Below are 21,003 nucleotides of genomic sequence, written 5' to 3' on the forward strand. Positions count from 1 at the left end.
AAGGATTACAGTACCAAATTTTCGACAAAGTGGCTATATCTAATATTCTTTGACAGTTCTTGTGGCTCCATGTTTTTATCTACATTTGATATCACCACATGTTTTACATCTGGTGACTTTATTTTATGTATGAGTAGTATCTTAATGTCATATTAATTTATATTTTTCTAATAATCAGTGGAGATGAGCACCTTTTCATTTTTTATTAGGACTAAACCCCTATTCTGTAAAATATTTATCCATATATTTCAGCAAGGCAAACAGTAGAATTTAGGAAAATAAGAATGAAGAATCATAATAAAAAAGAAAATTTCATTTTGGATAGGGCTTTTATTAACATTATTGTTTGAATACATGATACATCTCTACTGCAATAAAGCGTATCAGATATGATGCTCCATTATTATATTGTCTCTATTATTTTCCCCTCTAGATAGACTAAAAATCATAAGAATGAATATATGTATAAGATAAATCAAAAGAGAAATCAGTAAGTGGAATGCTTCAGGAAGTAGAAATTTGATTGGTTTTACTTTAAAAATTTCAGGTTTCAGACCCAGTGCATCTTCTCAGCTCTGAGAATAACTCATCAGAATTAGAGGGATGAGTGGTGCTGCTTTTCATACAATACTAATGCGACGTCAAGGTTTTATTAAACATGATAATTAAATGCCTGATTTATGTCAGAATGTCAGAAACAAGACTTACTGAAACACCATCAACTTAAGAACATTAATGCTAAAGAAATCCTCTTACTACACTTAGAAGATACTCAATATGGTACACTTCTGGTCCTGAGACACCTTCTGATAATTTCTACCTTATAAAAGTGGTTTGTGTGATTTAAAACTTTTTCTTGAATTTGAAACTATCTGTATTGTTAGATTACTAGAAAAGTGATATACAAAGAACATTAATCAATGGGAAATTAAGATATGGAAAAAAGTATTGTTGAAGATCTGCTTAATTTTGGTTTTATCTATCCTATTATTACAAATATCATTTCTTTTCATTCTACATTTCTTTGACCTATATAGTAGGAATTACTCAAAATGTATTTCAAAGTTGTGCACAAGTTTCTTAGATTTAGAAGAGAGAAACAGGTCACTTCAATACCTATTTCCAATACAGCATCCCCATTTTAATTTTCAATACAATGGTATTCATCATATATTTACTTCAGAAGAGCTCCACAGTATTATTTTAAAATAAAAAGCTCATTGATTGGGAAATATTTTGCTTTCTCACAGTTATAATTATGTAACAATATAGTTGATCACACTTCAAAAGAAAATTCAGAACTTTCTTCCATCAGTCATATTGATTTTTATCTCCCATACTAGCAATGTTATCCTAAATCTGAAAGTCATTTTTATTTAGCAACTTCATCTTTTTGTAGTACAGGTAAAACAAGAAAGACAAGCAATTAAAAACTGAAAAAGCCGAAAGATAATTCTAACCTAGGAGCAGGACAGTCCTTCTGCCTTTTCTTGACTAACACTGCTCTGACTCTGGAAAGGATCTTTTAATAATATCAAATAGATGGGGAAACAGTGGAAACAATGGCTGATTTTATTTTTTTGGGCTCCAAAATCACTGCATATGGTGACTGCAGCCATGAAATCAAAAGACGCTTACTCCTTGGAAGGAAAGTTATGATGAACCTAGACAGCACACTAAAAAGCAGAGACCTTTGCCAACAAAGGTCCATTTAGTCAAGGCTATGGTTTTTCCAGTAGTCATGTATGAATGTGAGAGCTGGACTATAAAGAAGGCTGAACGCTGAAGAATTGATGCTTTTGAACTGTGGTGTTGGAGAAGACTCTTGAGAGTCCCCTGGACTGCAAGGAGATCCAACCATCCTAAAGGAGATCAGTCCTGAGTGTTCATTGAAAGGACTGATGATGAAGCTGAAACTCTAATACTTTGGCCACCTGATGTGAAGAGTTGACTCATTTGAAAAGACCCTGATGCTGGGAAAAATTGAAGGCAGGAAGAGAAGGGGACGACAGAGGATGAGTTTGTTGGATGGCATCACCAACTCGATGGACATGAGTTTGGGTAAACTCCGGGAGTTGGTGACTGAAGGAGGCCTGGCGTTCTGCGGTCCATGGGGATGCAAAGAGTCAGACATGACTGAGCAACTGAACTGAACTGAGTAATACCAAGTATTAGTCTCATGACTAAGAATTTCTTCCAACCCTACTCTTCTGACCTTATTTTTGCACAAGGTAATGATGTTCCCGAAAGGACACAGTAATGTATACTGCACGCTTCCGGGCAAAAATTAGTTAAGAGGCAGGATTGCTTTCTTCATCCTTTCCTCCCCTATCTGCCAGCAGGATACCAACAATCCTGGAGATCATGGGTCTCTGAATGACTTGGCTGTGCAGTGACACCTACTTCCCGTAACTGTGCTTTATGGTTATGTAAGTGAGAAATTACTTTCTATTGTGTTAAGCCACTGAGATACTAAGATTACTCTATTACAGCAGCTAGTATTACCCTAACCAACATAAAAATTAGAAAGTTTAAAGTTTTGAAAAAACTGCATTTGCCTGGAAAATAAAATCTGACAAGAGACTAATAATAGGAAAAATGATTATTACACTAAGAATGGGAAAAATGTTTATGTAATATATATGCATGTGTAGATATATATCATCTACGTACACGGGACATGTTTAAAATTCTGAAAACCTGGGGGCACAGTTCTTGAGGCGCTAGCCTAGTATGTTCCCCCTTTGCCTGGCAAAGTAATAAAATTCTGAAAATCCACATAATGACTGGGATAAATTAAGACTCTTACTTTTTTTCTGTTTGTAAGACATTTTAAGGGGAAGGATGATCAAATTTTTTTAGTGGACAAGTTCATGACAAAAGAATGAACTGAACTTAATACTAGTCTGCTTCTAATATCCCAAACTGGTCTCTTTTATTTATCATATTTAGACTTGGTTAACATGAATAAAAAGAGCCTTTAAGGTAAAAGTTAATAACCAACATGGTTTCATCAAAATGAATATAAGGCTGGCAAATAAGTACATGTAAACACGTTCAACATCATTAGCATTAAGAAAACATACATTAAAAAACACAGTGAAACACCAATACATATCTACTCAGATGGCTAGAGTAAAAACTGCTGACGATATGAAGTGCTGATGAGAATTCAGAACAACTGGAACTTTCATACGTTGCTGGCAGAAATGTGGAATGGTACAATTACTCTGGAAAATGGTTTGGCAGTTTCTAATAAAGTTAAACATATACTTACCATAAGACCCTGCAATTACACTCCTGCGAATTTACTTTAGAGAAATGAAAATTTATGTTCAAACGAAAGACTACACAAATATTTACAGTGCTTTTTATTGTGATAGCCAAAACTTGAAAACAACCCAAACATTTTCAACTGAACGATAAAAACAGTGATACATAGGTTGGTGCAAAAGTAACTGCAGTTTTGCACTGCTGAACTTTGCCATTTGATACTGGAATAGATTCTTAAATAAACGTAGTTATGTTGTACACCATTTTAATGCACATTTTTTTTTTTAATGCACATTTATTGCTTTCTGTTTTTTTTTTGCTAAAGACTTATTACTTGCTGTTTATTTTCGACTAGGGAAATTATGTTACCCAAAAAGCAAATTCTATTTTTTTATTTGAGTTCAAAATGTGTTGTAAAGCAGCAAAGACAACTTGCAACGCCTACAACACATGTGGCTGAGGAACTGCTAATGAACATACAGCATGTGGTGGTTCAAGAAGTTTTGCAAAGGAGAGAAGAGCCTTGAGGATGAGGAGCGCAGTGGCCGGCCATTGGAAGTTGACAACGACCACTTCAGAGGATCACTGAAGCTGATCCTCTTACAACTGCATGAGAGGTTGTCCAAGAACTCAACATCAACCATTCTATGGTCGTTTGGCATCTGAAGCAAACTGGAAAGGTTAAAAAGCTCCATAAATGGGTGCCTTATAAGCTGACTATAAATTTAAAAAATCATTATTTTGAAGTGTTGTCTTCTCTTATTTTATGCAACAACAATAAACCATTTCTTTATTGGATTGTGATGTGTGACGAAAAGTGGATTTTATATGACAACTGGCAATAGCCAGCTCAGTGGCTGGATCAAGAAGCCCCAAAGCACTTCCCAAAGCCAAATTTGCACCAAAAGGGGGTCATGGTCACTCTTTGGTGGTCTGCTACTAGTCTGATCCACTACAGTTCTCTGAATCCCAGCGATACCATTACATCTGAGAAGCATGCTCAGCAAATCAATGAGATGCACCGAAAACTGCAAGAATTGCAACTGACATTGGTCAACAGAATGAGCCCAATTCTTTTCCATGACAATATCTGACCACATGTCACACAATCAATGCTTCAAAAGTTGAACTAATTGGGCTACGCTGTTCTGCCTCATTCTCCATATTCACCTGACCTCTAGCTAACGGACTACCACTTCTTCAAGCATCTCTAAAACATTTTCCAAGGAAAATGCTTCCACAACCAGCAGGAGGCAGAAAATTCTTTCCAAGAGTTCTTGAAACCCTGAAGCATGGATTTTTTATGCTACAGGAATAAACAAATTTATTTCTCATTGGCAAAAATGTGTTGATTGTAGTGGTCTCTATTTTGAATAATAAAGACTTGTTTGAGCCTAGCTATAATGATTTAAAATTTATGGCTTGAAACCACAATTACTTTTTCACCAACATAAATATAGACACAATGGACTAACAACGAACAGTAAAAACAAATCAACTACTGACTCACACAATACCCTGGATTAATCTCAAAGGCATTATGCTCAGGGTTTATACTATAAAATTTCATTTATTTGGAAATCTCAGAAAGACAAAACTATAGTGATGCAAAACAGATGAGTGATTTCCAGCACTTGTATGTAGGTGGTGCAAACATATGACTATGAAGGGATAATATGAAGTTTTGGGGATGATGAAACTGTTCTGCATCCTGATTGTGGTGGTAACCACATAAATCTATACATATGTTAAAATTCTTCACATAGGAAGGAAGACAAGTCAGTTTTACTGTATAACAATGAGTAAGAATCAATGTGGCAAAGAGTAGAGTTTACAGTAATATTTTTGAGTAAATGCAAGAAAAGCACAAACATGGAAGCAAATTGTAGTGTTATAAAATTTTTTTTTAAATTGTGAGACTGAAAAACTCAAGCGAAATATTCAAACAATAAAATGGCTCAGTAGTAAAGAATCCGCCTGCCAATGAAGAAAACATGAGTTTGACCCCTGTTTTGGGAGGATTGCACATGCGGAGGAGTAACTAAGCCCTTGCACTTAACTATTGAGCCAGAGCTCCAGAGCCCAGGAATCACAGCTACTGAAGCCTGCGCGTTCTAGGTCTATGGTCTATTTTGAATTAAGGAAACGAACTGAGATTCTTCTTTTTTTTTTTTGGCATATGGATATCAAGCCATTTCAGCACCACTTTTGAAAAGATCATCCTTTCTCCAAAGAACTGCTTTGACACCTTTTTCAAAAATCAGTTGACCATATATGTGTGAGTCTATCTCTGGATCCTCTATACTGTTCCCTTGATTTATTTATGTCTATGGGGTCACACAGAGTTGGACACAACTGAAGTGACTTAGCAGCAGCAGCATCCTCTCTTCAGTGTCACACTAAAACTTTTTATAGTCTTGAAATCAAGTAGAGTGAATCTTCTTCATTTATTTTTAAAACATTCTTTTGGTTATTTTATTTCCTTTCCATATAAATTTTAGTATCAAGTTGTCACTTTCTACAAAAAAATTTTGCTGAGATTTTAACTGGAATTGGAATCTAAGATCAGTTTGGGGGAGAACTGACATTTAAACAACACAGAGCTTTCTAATTCACAAACTTGATATATCTTCATTCATTAAAATCTTCTTTGATTTCTATCATTGGTGTTTTATAGTTTTCAGTATACATATCCTGCACATATTTTGTTGGATTTATACTTAAGTATTTCACGTCTTTTGGTGCTATTGTAAATGGCACATATTTCTAAAGTTTCATTTGCCAGTGTTTATTATTAAACAACTGGCTTTTATACATTATAGTTTGTATCAATTCCATACCCTTATCTTGCCCCTCCCCATACCTTCCACTACTAGTCTTAAACAGCTGGTTTTTAAACTTAAAAAGCAGTAAGTATAATGGCAAAATTCACAACAATATAATTTTGTTTTTATTTTTATTGAAGTATAGTTGATTTACAATGTTGTGTTAGTTTCAGGTTTATAGCAAAGTGATTCAGTAATACATACCTCTGTGTGTGTGTGTGTGTGTGTGTGTGTACACAGATTTTTCAGATTCTTTTCCCCATAGGTTATTATGAAATACTGAGTATAGTTCCCTGTGCTATACGGAAGGTCCTTGTTGGTTATCTGTTTTACACATAGTACTGTGTATATGTTAATCTCAAACTCCTAAATTACCTACCCCCTTAAAATTAAGTTTTTTGACCACTACAAATCTCTAGTTTTCCACTGAGAAAGCCACTGTTAATTTCTTATGTATCATTCCAGAAATAGTCTGTCAAGCAAAAGGTACATGTATATATAAATATTATCATCCTTTTAAACTTACATTATTCTATCCCTTGCCTTTTTCATAAAATTTCTTCTCACAGAGAGTATTATAGAAGAAATAACATCAACCCCACTCTTTTAATTATGACTACACAGTATTATACAGAATCAAAACAGTCCTTCCACAGATAACCAGTTTTCTGTTGCTGGACATTTAAAATTATTTTAAGTTTAAAATTTTTATAAGTAATTTTGCAATGAATATCTTTGTACCTATGTCCAAGTACATACCTGCAGTCTAAATTCCTCAAACTACTAATGCTCAATGAAAGGTATGTCCATTTTTAATTTTGATAGACTGACAAATAACCTTGCAAAAGGATCACACTAATTTCTTCTCAGAACGGTATTTGAAAACATGTCAGTATTGAAAAAACAAAACAAAACACAACTCCATAACGTTTTCTGACACACACATATAGTTGAAAATTACTGGAATAGAACCTAGACTGAACAGAGGATGAAACTCAGGTTGCTAAGACAAAATAGGCAGCTACCACTATGATCTGCAAGAGGAGATATGAAGGATGAAACTAAGGAAATGGCAGTAGGGCTAGAAGAATGATGACAGGAAGAGATATTAAGGAGGTAGAATTTTTAAAAAGATCAAAAGTCTCTTGAGGTTAAACACTGCTTCCAAGATACCCTTATACCTCCAGAACCTGACACTCAAACACATTTTTGGTCAATAAGGACCAGAGAATTAAGCAGATGTGTGTGGAAGGGCCGTGAAGATGTTCCAAAAGGTTCTGATATGGCATGCCCAAAGAATAGTCAGAAGTCGGTAAGTGAAAACATTTCTATGTCCAGTCAATGAAATAAGTATATAGTCTTTCAAGGAAAGCATGACCACATTGATATACTTCTAGAGAAAACAAGGTCCCATTATTTATATAATAAGTCTTATTATAATCATAAGCAATAACTTGACTAAAATTAAACTTAACCCTATATACTATGTTATGTCTAAAGAAATATGTTGAGGGCTTCCCTGGTGGCTCAGTGGTAAAGAATCCACCTACCAATGCAGGAGACAAGTTTGATCCCTGTTTCAGGAAGATTCCACTGTGCAGGAGCAACTAAGCCCATGCACATAACCACTGAGTCTGTGCTCGCGAGTCCAGGAGCTGCAACTACTGAAACCTTCTAGAAACTCATAGAGCCTGTGCTCTGCAAGAAGAGAATCCACTGCAATGAAAAGCCCATGCAGGGCAACTAGACAGCAGCTCCCTCCCACTCACTGCAACTACAGAAGCCTGTGTAGCAATGAAGATTCAGCATAGCCAAAATTTAAAAAAAAAAAGAAAGAAAGGTGTTGATTTTCAGTTCACAATGATAAGGTACCAGCATCTAATCTCTCCCCATAATTCTCACTAGAACAATACAAAAGAAATTTGGAAAAAATATAAAAATGTAAAATAATAAGAGTTTGACACGGGACAAACATCAGAAGGCATGGGATACTATAAACAGTAGTAGTAAACTAGCAGTAGAAAATTTGAAAAGACAATGAAAAGAATTTAAAAAGCTTGATTTAAGAAGGTATGAAGCAGTTATGAGACTCTGGGCAAGTTAATGTCTATTTGCTTCAGTTTAATAATCAATAAAATGAGAATACCAATGTATATTCCATAGGGTTGTCAGGAGGCTTCAACAAATGTATGTATATAAAGACTTAAAATAGTACATGGTACATAATAAACACAAAACTAAAATTTTCTATTACTGATGGCTTGACAGGTACAAAGTTACTGACATGATTAACTTCCTTTTTTATGTGTTTAATCACACTATTGTTATATAGCAAATATTTACCAAAATAATTTATGAATTTTTCTTTATTGGCTATCAATTTTTAGAATATGGAAAGATAATTCTTGGAACTATGATTAAAGCAGAATTTTAATATTTAATTTTTCTTAGATATATTGCCTAAGTGGAGTTTTAGATAACTTACAGATATACTAACAAGAAATACAAAACAGGATAAGAAGAATTTAAATATTTAAAATTTTTTGCCTTCCTTTTTTTTACCAAAAAAAAAAAAAAAAAAAAGGGTATGACTATTACAATAAATTCTGAAATGTGCATTCTATACAAGCTAATGACTACTGTGTCAAGGAGTTGCAGTAAGTTCCATATTTTCCATAGGTTAAGAATTCATTAGCATAGGGCAGGGCCTAAACAGACCTTGGAACATACTCTTGAGCCAGAAACTGTGGAAATGCTCAAAAAGATATTTAAAGCACACAGTAGCAGGCTGGAAAGAAATTCCATCTGGCTAAATCTACAACAACTTGAGCACCAAACTAAACAACCATAGTACTGTTTTAACCAGATGAACAGAATAGGAATGAAACAGGAAACCATAAGTCCATTATGCTACTAAATTTTTAAAAATAAGTTTAAAATTTAAAAAGGTAAATTAATGAACAAATACATAAGTAAATAACTATTGGGAGTAAGGAAAAGCTCTTTCTTACAGTGGAGGGCCAACAAATAAATATAAAATAAAAGACAGAAAATCACCACTTAAATTACCATTTTGTGACTATCATAGTAATAAACGAGTCAGGCAAAATCATAAATGAACGCTCAAATTATGATGTCAAAGTTTGACATGAAATAGGATTATATACACAGTCTTAAGGAATCTTCCCACAGATTACTTATGCATTAAAAAAGAACATGGCAACTCTACACAGGAGTTACTTGGCAGACCTCACTTACTAAAGTGACCAAAACTAATTATTACCAATACTGAACAAACTGCCATCATGTGCTTCCTGATGTGATTCACTGAAAACAGAGTATCATTTATGTAGCATTCCTGCCAAGAATGCATAATCTAAATCTAAACATGCAGATCAGACAAAACTAAATGGAGAACATTCTATAAAATAACTGGTCCATACTCTTCAAATGTCATAAAAGACAAGCCTGAATGACCACTCAGATTTAAAGGAGACCAAAAAAACCCCCAAAGATATTACAAAAATGTAATGCATTATTATGACTTGGATCCAGGGCTGGAGAACAATTCTAGAGTATTAATATTTATTTTTACACATGCATATTATATGGGAAGGAAGACAGAAAGAGGGAGAGAGCAAGTGCAAATGTGAGTGTGCAACTATGGGAAATAGACAACTGATGAACTAAAGGAAACAAGTTAATTTTTCTATTATAACTTTTTTTATAATTCAACTTTAAAAGTGTATTTTAAGAACAGCTAGATTTTTTAAAATTTGGTTTTACATATTCTACTATAATAGTTAAAATAGCACTGAAATGAGATCATGGAAAGAGGAAGGAAAAAAAGAATTCAGTTAATCCCAAACAGTGGGACTGTAAAACCTCTCATTGAAATGGTTACCATAGAAAATGAACAGTCAAACATAAAAGGACAATACAGTCCACAAAACAGTTGGTAAATAAATTTTAATCTATCTTAAAAATATTAAGCATAACTGAGGTTTAATAATAGTATACACTGTGGTAGTTTTTTGATATATATATATATATATTTTGATATATATTTGGATTCTAAATGAAAGGTACAGAATTGGAATCTAAAAAAGTAAGCTTGCATGGCAATGGCTACACACTCTAGTATTCTCACCTGGAGAATTTCATGGACAGAATGGACAGAATTTCATGGACAGAAGACCCTGGCAAGCTACAGTTATGGGGTTGCAAAGAGTTGGACACAACTGAGCGACTAACAATTCTACTTTTTTTTTTTCATGGTCCTATGAAGAAATGACTGAATTCACGTTTTGGATTTTCAATACTAGGTATCTAAAGAGATGTTTCTAAGAGCTGCTAAATGCTAAATAAAATGAATAAAAGTATAATCTAGTAATGATGTACTCAATTTAGTCATGCATACACATGAATAAAGTTTAAAGAATGTGTCTAAGAAGTTAACAAAGCTAAAGCAAATGTCACATAAATATGTTCTTTTACTCAAAGAAATTAAAATAAGATGGGGTAAATGATGCATAGGTAGTACAAATAAACAACAGAAAACCGGCATAATCACCAAAAAATATTGTGAGACTATAACAAGTCAGGCCTAAAACAAAAAATGATACTAACTATAAAGCAATTATCATTCAATTATAAATAAATTTTAAAAAGACCACTGAGAAATGATGGTATTGAAAATTAAAAATAAATTTAGATATAGTTATAATCTCCAGATAAAACAGCAAAGTGCTATTCTTATTCTCTTCTTGAGGAAAATAAGAAGACCAAAAAAAAGATTATCTTCACTCTATCACTTCAACTCTGAAGCACAGCTTACAGTAACAGTGAATTGCATTTAGGCTACTGAAAAGTTTGAGATAAAAAGAGGATGAAAGTTGGAAGAGTCAACAATAAATGAAGAACAAACAAGGGGTCAAATATTCAACATTTTTGCACAAATTGTAATAAAACATTTAATACAATCAGGGACATTTGTTATTAAGAGTGCCTACAAAGTAGAGATCAAAGACATGAATTAAGGCAACTTAAGAGTTAATCATAGCAATAATAAAGCATTGTTTGTGCAATTCAGTTTTAATGTGAATTAATAATTTTGTTACATCTACTGACATTCTTATTGCTTTAGCATAATGAAGTATCATCTAAGCATCCCATATTACCAAAACAGGAATGGATGAACTCACCCTTAAACATCATCTGTACCTAACCACAGGGATAGTATTAAAATTTTGGTCTATATGAATGAGTGTCTGCAATGTACAAAACAACTCTTACTTCTTAACAACAGATTGTTACTGTTAATTAGCAATAATTATAATTGCTAATTAATAACTCACAATTAAGAATTAAGAAATATTATATTCTTAATTCTCTGTATGATAGCTGACAGAATCTCTTTCAGATTAGAGAAACTTTTTCACTCCGACTTACATATGAAGACAAAAAAGTCTAAAATCTGCTAAAAGCCTCTAAACTTATTTAACTATGATTCTTCCATAAAAACTAAGCTATATCTAAGGTTTACTCTTATCAATACCTAGAACAGTGCCTGAAACACACATGATCAGAAATTTCCACTATATTAAATTGATCAAGTTTTGAAATTGCTTCTAGAGTAATTAATGGTGTTTTTCCTAAAAGAGTAACAATACTTACTTCAAAATTAAATGTTCATATTAAACTTCTGCTACATTATAGCAAATTTTTTCTATTTTTTTGTGTTCAAATCTGAAGGTAAAATATACCTATCTGTAACACTCAATCACTATGGAGGTGATTCTCAAAGGAGGTGGCTACATTTAAGAACTGTCAACTATGTTTCCATGAAAGGCTTTTGATAATCCTACATGATCTCAGAAAATCTTAGCTTTCTAAAATGACACAGAAGGACTTTGCTGGTGGTCCAGTGGGTAAGACTTTGTGCTCCCAATGCAGGAGGGCTGTGTTTGATTCCTGGTTGGGAACTAAATCCCATATGCATCCTGCAATGGAGTTGCAAGCTGCAACTAAGACCCAGCACAGCCAAAATAACTAGGTAACTAAATAAATAAAACGGCATGGAAGGAATAATGATAAACCCCTACCTGTTCTGGCATAGCTCCATGTTCAATTCCAGTCTTCAATAATCTGTAGCAATTACCAAATAGATCCCATTTTGTGAGATCATGAGCGCTAAAATAAACAAAGATGCATTAACTTTATTCTAGAGTGGAGGAAAGTTTAAATTTGTTGAGCTCAGTTTCAATGGGGGAAAAATAACATAATTTCATTTTCTAGTAGAAGTGTAAAAGTTCCATAAGGAAATGTTCAAGTCTCCAAACTTAGAAGGAAAAAGAGAAAGAGGGGGAGAGACAAAGACAGAGAGAGAGAGAGAAAAGAAAAAAAGACGGAAGAGGGGACTGAGAGGAGAGAAGAGGACAGAGGTGGGTAGAGAAAGAGAGTAGAAGCTGATATTAGGAATTCATTAAGAGAAATCAATAATAATAAAACTTCATATATTTAAGTGAAGGTTACCATTCTTTCTAGTATATTTTAAAGTATATTTAAACTAATTCATTTACAATTTCAAAGTATAAATACATGTGTATTTTTGAAACAGATCTGTAATCATCACAAGATGGAGATAACAAAAGACACGAAAGACAAAGTCAGGGTAAGGGAAATATGGCACAGTTCAAAAACTTTAGTGTAGCTGTCTATATGGGCTGAGGACTTCTGAATGAGTTAAGACTGACACTGTAAATTCTCATGAGCTCTGCTACTAAAAACAGTATGATTACTGGCTGTCAACTTTTATTTTCAAGTGTCAAAATATTTTCTTAAAAAGGAGTTTTGACACTGATTGTCAACTTATATTTTCAGATGTCAAAATATTTTTTCAGATATGAGTCTGTTTCTCCATGGAATTCCAAAAATGGACTTGTGTATATAGAAAAGGGCTTAGATTTTTAGACACTGCTTTTGAAATGACTCTGAAGTATTCATTAAAGTAAGAGCTATACCTAAATATTCTTTTTCACAACAAAGTTCTTTACTTCCTCCCTTTATGGAGAAGATAAGCATGTCTCATTACAAGGGATATGCAAAGTAGAATTTGAAAATGATACCTATTTCACTGCTCTGAGCCTTTTTTCCTTACTCAAATCCAACTGTTCTGTCTACACAGTAAGAACACAAGAATAAAGAGACAAACAAGACCAATTCAGGGAAAAAAGCATATGGAAATAACTTTTATGGCTTTTGTCAAAATTGTGATTCTTATTTAGCAAGCTTTCTAAGATATATGAACTGAAAATTATACCTACAAAACTCTAGCTTACAGAATAAGCCTATCTAATTTGTTAATAAAACTAATTATTTTCAAGTTTTTACAGTGTAGAGTGTACATTCACTATGCTGAAAGATAAATCTTACTCTGTAAGTAATCAAATAATAACAAAAAACTCAATTTATCTTGAGACAATCTGAATAATAAAAAATTTACATCTTAATATTTCTCTAAAATTTCCCATTGTTACATAGATGTTAAACATTACAATCAGTTTTTTTTTTTTGGATTTTTTTTTTTATTATTATTATTTTTTTTTTTCCAGTGGGTTTTGTCATACATTGATATGAATCAGCCATGGATTTACATGTATTCCCCATCCCGATCCCCCCTCCCACCTCCCTCTCCACCCGATTCCTCTGGGTCTTCCCAGTGCACCAGGCCAGAGCACTTGTCTCGTGCATCCCACCTGGGCTGGTGATCTGTTTCACCATAGATAGTATACATGCTGTTCTTTCGAAACATCCCACCCTCACATTCTCCCACAAAGTTCAAAAGTCTGTTCTGTATTTCTGTGTCTCTTTTTCTGTTCTGCATATAGGGTTATCGTTATCACCTTTCTAAATTCCATATACATGTGTCAGTAGGCTGTAATGTTCTTTATCTTTCTGGCTTACTTCACTCTGTATAAGGGGCTCCAGCTCTTACACTGTTGGTGGGAATGCAAACTAGTACAGCCGCTATGGAAAACAGTGTGGAGATTCCTTAAAAAACTGGAAATAGAACTGCCATATGACCCAGCAATCCCACTTCTGGGCATACACACTGAGGAAACCAGATCTGAAAGAGACACGTGCACTCCAATGTTCATCGCAGCACTGTTTATAATAGCCAGGACATGGAAGCAACCTAGATGCCCATCAGCAGATGAATGGATAAGGAAGCTGTGGTACATATACACCATGGAATATTACTCAGCCATTAAAAAGAATTCATTTGAACCAGTCCTAATGAGATGGATGAAGCTGGAGCCCCTTATACAGAGTGAAGTAAATCAGTTTGTTTTATGTTAACTAATATAGGATATTCACTAAATCTACTTTAAATAAAATGACGTACTTGTGAAAAGAGGTTAACCGCTTTAATGTAGAAAGAACATTGTAAATATCATCATCATCAGCTTCTTCTCCCTATAAACAGAAAGCAGATAGCACCTCACTACCATAAATTTACTCATTCTCAAATTCACATGAAAGTCTATTAATACATACCACATAAAGAAAAATTCTTTTAAATTATACAAAAAAAAATTCACTGTTGGTAAATGAGAAAGTACAAATAAGCAAAATACCAGAAAATAAACAACACCTGTAAGTCCAACACCCAGAGATTATCACTTTTGCATTTTAAACAATGTCATAAATATGACTTTGTACCCTTTCCTGATTAATACCTTAGGATAAATTCCTTGAAACTGCTGAGTGGAAGGATATATACTTTAAAGATTTTAAAGGTTATTTCAAAGATTTTACTGACTGTCACTTACATGTGTAACTGCAAAATCACAATGGAAATTTTATAATAGTTGAAAAAAATTAAAAGTTAAAATTAAAAATAGGGGAAAATTGATTATAGGGATTAAAAAGAAATCCTATGAGCCTGGCTGTCAGGACATACAAAGCTGTGGGAATTCCAGGTTGCCTTATATAGACTGAAGGAAGACAGCAAGACTCAGGAATCACAGAAATAATCATAAAAGTCACCAGATGGAGGTGCTTGCTGCTTTCCTTGTCGCACCACTGGTGAGCAGCCATTCTTTATTAGCACAGGTTATTTTGATGTTCTATTCACTAGTACATCATAATTAGTTCAGTAATATTAAAATGCAAATTAGATCCCAGGAATAGAAAATGAAAAACACGAGTTAAAAAAGCTGGTCTTAAAAAGATTTTCCTGAAAAGAAAAAAACAAAAAAATCTGCCCGTTATGAAACAGGTTTTTTAAAATAAAAATAGTGTAACTAAGGCTGATCTTTATAAAATGAACTGCAATAAAGCTGCCAAGCTGTGAAAACATTAGAGAATTCTACTAAATTTTATTTTAAAATGGAAAAAATTTACAAACTCAGCTACCTTGAATAATTATTAGCCAAAATTATTATATGCACACATTAACTTTAAGACCAACCTCTTGCAATAGATCTTCCACAGAATGATTGAATCGATCTACAAACTCATCAATCAGTTGGCTTCGAGCTATGTCAACTCTGTTCTGGATGGTATACTCTTCACTGCATAAGATGCTATAGGTTTTACTGCAGGCTTCCAGAACATCTGATTCTACATGTTTCTCCACAACAAATTTAATCTGTTTTAATAAAGCATCTAGATGCTGCAGAGGAAAAAAAAACTATGATATTTAGATTAATAACAAAAAACAAAACAGCATCTGTCTACATATTACATAAGCCTACATATTACATGAAAATAAAATAATCCAGTTAATAAAACAGACTATAATAGCAGAATTTCAATTTTAAAGTTTCTTACCTTTTCCATTCTACCTGTGCTATAAATTTCTAGATCAAAATACTGTGGGATTTGTAGCAAGTTTGCTACCTTCTCTGCATCTGCAGAATACTAGAAGAAGAAGCAAAGAAAAAGATGTAACTACTTTAATAGTACAGTGTAGTAAGCAAATTTTGTGGCATACTATCACAAAACTGAAAATGGAAACTGTACCTTTGACAGCAACATAGGCAATGTGATAATAAAATGCTCAGTCAATTTGTTTCTATCATCAATTTGAGTTTTCCTTTCTTTGGCAGTTAGCACCTAGAAATCAATTTAAATGTATAAAGAGTAAGTGTTATGTACTAATTTATAAATCTAGAATGTTACAAAGATGATGAAGCAATGGCAGATAATATAACAGAATTTTCAGAAAAGCTTAACTACTAAAATAAATGTATCTAGTTTCACACAAGTAGTAATAAACATGTACTCGTCCTTTATTAAATAGCTACTTATTTTAGATAAATTATTACTTGTTTAGATTGAATCAGAACAAAAACATTTCTAAAAAACCACCTACAATATTTGAGACAGAGGGGTACAGCCTGTGGTCACTGAGCAGACTCGAGCCCTTCACCTTAACCTGTACGCAACTAGTTAAACCGTGAAAGTGAAGTCGCTCAGTCGTGTCTGACTCTTTGCGACCCCGTGGACTGGTAGCCTACCAGGCTCCTCCGTCCATGGGATTCTCCAGGCAAGAATACTGGAGTGGGTTGCCATTTCCTTCTCTAGGGTATCTTCCCGACCCAGGGATTGAACCTGGGTCTCCCGCATTGCAGGCAGACGCTTTAACCTCTGAGCCACCAGGGAAGCCCCGTAGGGAACCATAGGTGGTTCCAAAAATAAAACATTAAAATGCAGGCTCAGTGAGGATAATTATTTCCCCAAAGTATTCTGCAGTTTGAAGGAATTTACCACCATGATTTTCAATGATTTTACAGGACAGAAACATTCCAATATAAACTGCTACTTTATCAATGTAAACCTCAATGTCTGATAACATATGAAAGAACAGGCTGTCCTATTTAATTATTCTTTCAGGGGCTTTATTGCTTTTCAATAAAACCCAGGCATCCAGTCCCATCACTTCATGGCAATTAGATGGGGAAACAATGTAAATAGTGACAAACTTTACTTTCTTAGGCTCCAAAATCACTGCAGATGGCGACGGCAGCCGTGAAATTAAAATACACTTGCTCCTTGGAAGAAAAGCTATGACAAACCTAAACAGTGTATTAAAAAGCAGAGACATTTTTTTTTGCCAACAAAGGTCCATATAGTCAAAGGTATGGTTTATCCAGTAGTCATGTATGGTTGTGAGAGTTAGACCAAAAAGAAGGCTGAGCATCCAAGAACTGATGCCTTTGAACTGTGGTGCTGGAGAACTCTTGAGAGTCCCTTGCTCAGAGAGTAAGGAGATCAAACCAGTCAATCTTAAAGGAAATCAACCCTATATATTCAATGGAAGACTGATGCTGAAGCTCTAATACTTTGGCCGCCTGATGTGAGAGCAGACTCATTAGAAAAGACTGATGCTGGGAAAGATTGAAGGCAGGAGAAGGGGACAAAAGAGGATGAGGCAGTTGGATGGCATCACCGACGATGGACATGAGTTTGAGCAAGCTCTGGGAGATGGTGAAGGACAGGGAAGCCTGGCGTGCTACAATCCATGGGGTCGCAAAGAGTTGAACATGACTGAGCAACTGAACAACAATTGTTCTTCAATCTCTTAAGACACAAAATAAACATTTTGGAATGATCTACCACCAAGTGTCAAGTTTAGTTTTGCATAAAATAATTAAAGGGGCTACATATAAAATGAAATGCATATGTATATAGAAATGTTTTTAGAATATTGAGAGGTCTTGAAATTCATTAGACAATGTATGAAAGGTCTAAGGATACTAATTTTAGGGTAATAGCTATCATCAATTAAATGGTCATTATGTCAGGCACTCTATGTACATGAACTCATTTAATCCTCATGGAATCTTCGATGGGAGAACAAAAATGGCATAATAACTATGAAGGGGAAACTTGAAAATATCCAACAAAACTGTACACACTTTTTTGCTTTGCTCCAGCTATCTTACTTTAGCAATCTACCCCACCAACACACTTAGTACAAATATGAAATGACACAGGACTATTCACCTCACTTTATTTCTAGCAAAAGACTGGCAACAGCCAAAAAGACTCTCAACAGTGTATCTGCAAAACGAATCCTATTCAGACATAAGAAAATACAAAAAATCTGCAAATAAACTTATGTAGTAATACCCAGAATATACTGTTAAATGAAAATATAAAGTACAGAACACCCATAAAATATGCTATCTTTTGTAGGAGACAGGATATTGAAAGGGAAGAGGATGGAGAATAAGAATACATGTACCTGTATTTGTGCATGCATTTATCTATATTTGCAAAATGAAACACTGAAGGAGAGATAAAAAAACAAAATTGGATACAGGTAGAAAAGGGGTATAGAGGGAAGTATTTAAGAAAGACTTCTCTAAACATTCTGATTTTTTAACTAAGTAAATTTTTTATGTATTTCAAAAAATAAAGATGAGAAACAAAATCAAAGACGTAAAAACTCTGTTATCCTAAATTTAAGTCAGAAATATTAATATGAATGCATGATTTAAGCACAATGTGTATATATATGTATTTCTTAGCTCTGTATACTAATGGTGCCTAGCGGAAATGATAACCAGTTGACAATGAGTATTTTAGTGAATCACAACAAACTGTGGAAAATTATACAACAGATGGGAACACCAGACCACCTGACCTGCCTCCTGAGAAATCTGTATGCAGGTCAAGAAGCAACAGTTTGAACTGGACATGGAACAACAGACTGGTTCCAAATCGGGAAAGGAGTTCATCAAGACTGTATATTGTCACCCTGCTTATTTAACTTATATGCAGAGTACATCATGAGAAATGCTGGACTGGATGAAGCACAAGCTGAAATCAAGATTGCCAGGAGAAATATCAATAACCTCAGATATGCAGATGACACCACCCTTATGGCAGAAAGCGAAGAATTAAAGAGCCTCTTGATGAAAGTGAAAGGGCAGAGTGAAAAAGTTGGCTTAAAACTCAACATTCAGAAAACTAAGATCATGGCATCTGGTCCCATCCCTTCATGGCAAATAGATGGGGAAACAGTGGAAACAGTGACAGACATTATTTTTTTGGGCTCCAAAATCACTGCAGATGGTGACTGCAGCCATGAAATTAAAAGACACTTGCTCCTTGGAAGAAAAGCTAAGACCAACCTAGACAGCATATTAATAAAGCAGACACATTACTTTACCAAAAAAGGTCCGTCTAGTCAAAGCTATGGTTTTTCCAGTACTCATGTATGGATGTGAGAGTTGGACTATAAAGAAGGCTGAGCGCCGACGAATTGATGCTTTTGAACTGTGGTGCTGAAGACTCTTGAGAGTCCTTTGGACTGCAAGGAGATCCAATCAGTCCATCCTAAAGGAAATCAACCCTGAATATTCATTGGAAGGACTGATGTTGAAGATGAAACCAATACTTTGGCCACCTGATGAGAAGAACTGACTCATTTGAAAAGACCCTGATGCTGGGAAAGATTGAGAAGGGGATGACAGAGGATGAGATGGTTGGATGGCATCACCGACTCAATGGACATGAATTTGAGTAAACTCTGGGAGTTGGTGATGGACAGGGAGGCCTGGCGTGCTGCAGTCCATGGGGTCGCAGACTGTCGGACATGAGTGAATGACTGAACTGAATTGATCTTTAGTGACAAGATTTTGATTTTTACATATTACTCTCTATCAAAAGGAACTAGTGCTCATGGGAGATTCCTCTTCTAGGGTAATGTAGCCTACAGTGTGGCTCCATTATCTCCTAGTATTCATGCCCTTAATAGAATCTCTTCCAAAAATGAATAAGGCTGACACGTGTAACCTAAAGAATACTGTGGGAATTATGCTATATGACTTTTGAGGTCATAAAAGACATAGAAGTGTATACTTTGTTCTTTCTTGGATCATTCATTCTGGGGGAGACTTGCAGCCTTGAAACAGTACTACTATGAGGTCAACATGGTATGGATCTATGGCTTCCTATCCACAATAAACACTAACTTGTCAATCATGTGACTGAACCATTACGGAAGTAGTAAATTTACTATCAAGACTTCAGAGGTTAAGGCCCTGGCTATATCTTAACTGTAACCCTATGAGAGAATCTAAAGTAAAAACAGCTAAGTCATTAACAAATTTCTGACCTACAGAAACTATATGAGACAATGAATGCTTATTCCTTTAAGCCTCAAAGTTTGGAGTACAGTTGTCCCCCTTAACTGTGTGGGATACATTCCAAGATGCCCAGTGGTTGTCTGAAATTGCTAATTGTCCTGAACCCTTGATATAGTATGTTTTTTACCAACACGAACATGCCTATGATAAAGTTAAATTGATAAATTAGGCATAGTGAGAGATTAACAACAGTAACAGAACAATTATAACAATATACTGCAATAAAACGTGAATGTGGCCTCTCTTTCAAAATATTTTATATAAACTTAATGCCTTTTCCACCTTATTGACTTCCTACTTTTGCATTCCAGTCCCCTATAATGAAAAGGACATCTTTTTTGGGTGTTAGTTCTAGGTCTTGTAGGTCTTCATAGAACTGTTCAACTTCAGCTTCTTTGGTGTTACTGGTCGGGGCATAGACTTGAATTACCGTGATATTGAATGGTTTGCCTGGGAAACAAACAGAGATCATTCTGTCCTTTTTGAGACTGCATCCAAGTACTGCATTTCAGACTCTTTTGTTGACCATAATGGCTACTCTGTTTCTTCTAAGGGATTCCTGCCCACAGTAGTAGATACAATGATCATCTGAGTTCAATTCACCCATTCCAATCCATTTTAGTTCACTGATTCCTAGAATGTCGATGTTGACTCTTGTCATCTCCTGTTTGACCACTTCGAATTTGCCTTGATTCATGGACCTAACATTCCAGGTTCCTATGCAATATTGCTCTTTATAG

At 34.5% G+C, this 21,003-nt stretch overlaps 1 protein-coding gene across 2 annotated transcripts in view; it reads right to left on the reverse strand.

The window, feature by feature from the left end:
- The window catches only part of STAG1 (STAG1 cohesin complex component), a 504,547-nt gene that overhangs the window by 44,857 nt on the left and 438,687 nt on the right, over positions 1-21,003 (reverse strand). For both annotated transcript variants that reach the window (XM_061167656.1, XM_061167655.1), the window contains 5 exons: positions 16,128-16,220; positions 15,936-16,025; positions 15,574-15,777; positions 14,506-14,576; positions 12,203-12,290 (listed from right to left, as the gene is read on the reverse strand). In XM_061167656.1, the coding sequence (XP_061023639.1) occupies positions 12,203-12,290; positions 14,506-14,576; positions 15,574-15,777; positions 15,936-16,025; positions 16,128-16,220 (546 nt within the window). The remainder of the gene's footprint in view (positions 1-12,202; positions 12,291-14,505; positions 14,577-15,573; positions 15,778-15,935; positions 16,026-16,127; positions 16,221-21,003) is intronic.

The sequence above is a fragment of the Dama dama genome, chromosome 19 (assembly GCF_033118175.1).
Source record: "Dama dama isolate Ldn47 chromosome 19, ASM3311817v1, whole genome shotgun sequence".
In the NCBI taxonomy this organism is placed as follows: domain Eukaryota; kingdom Metazoa; phylum Chordata; class Mammalia; order Artiodactyla; family Cervidae; genus Dama; species Dama dama.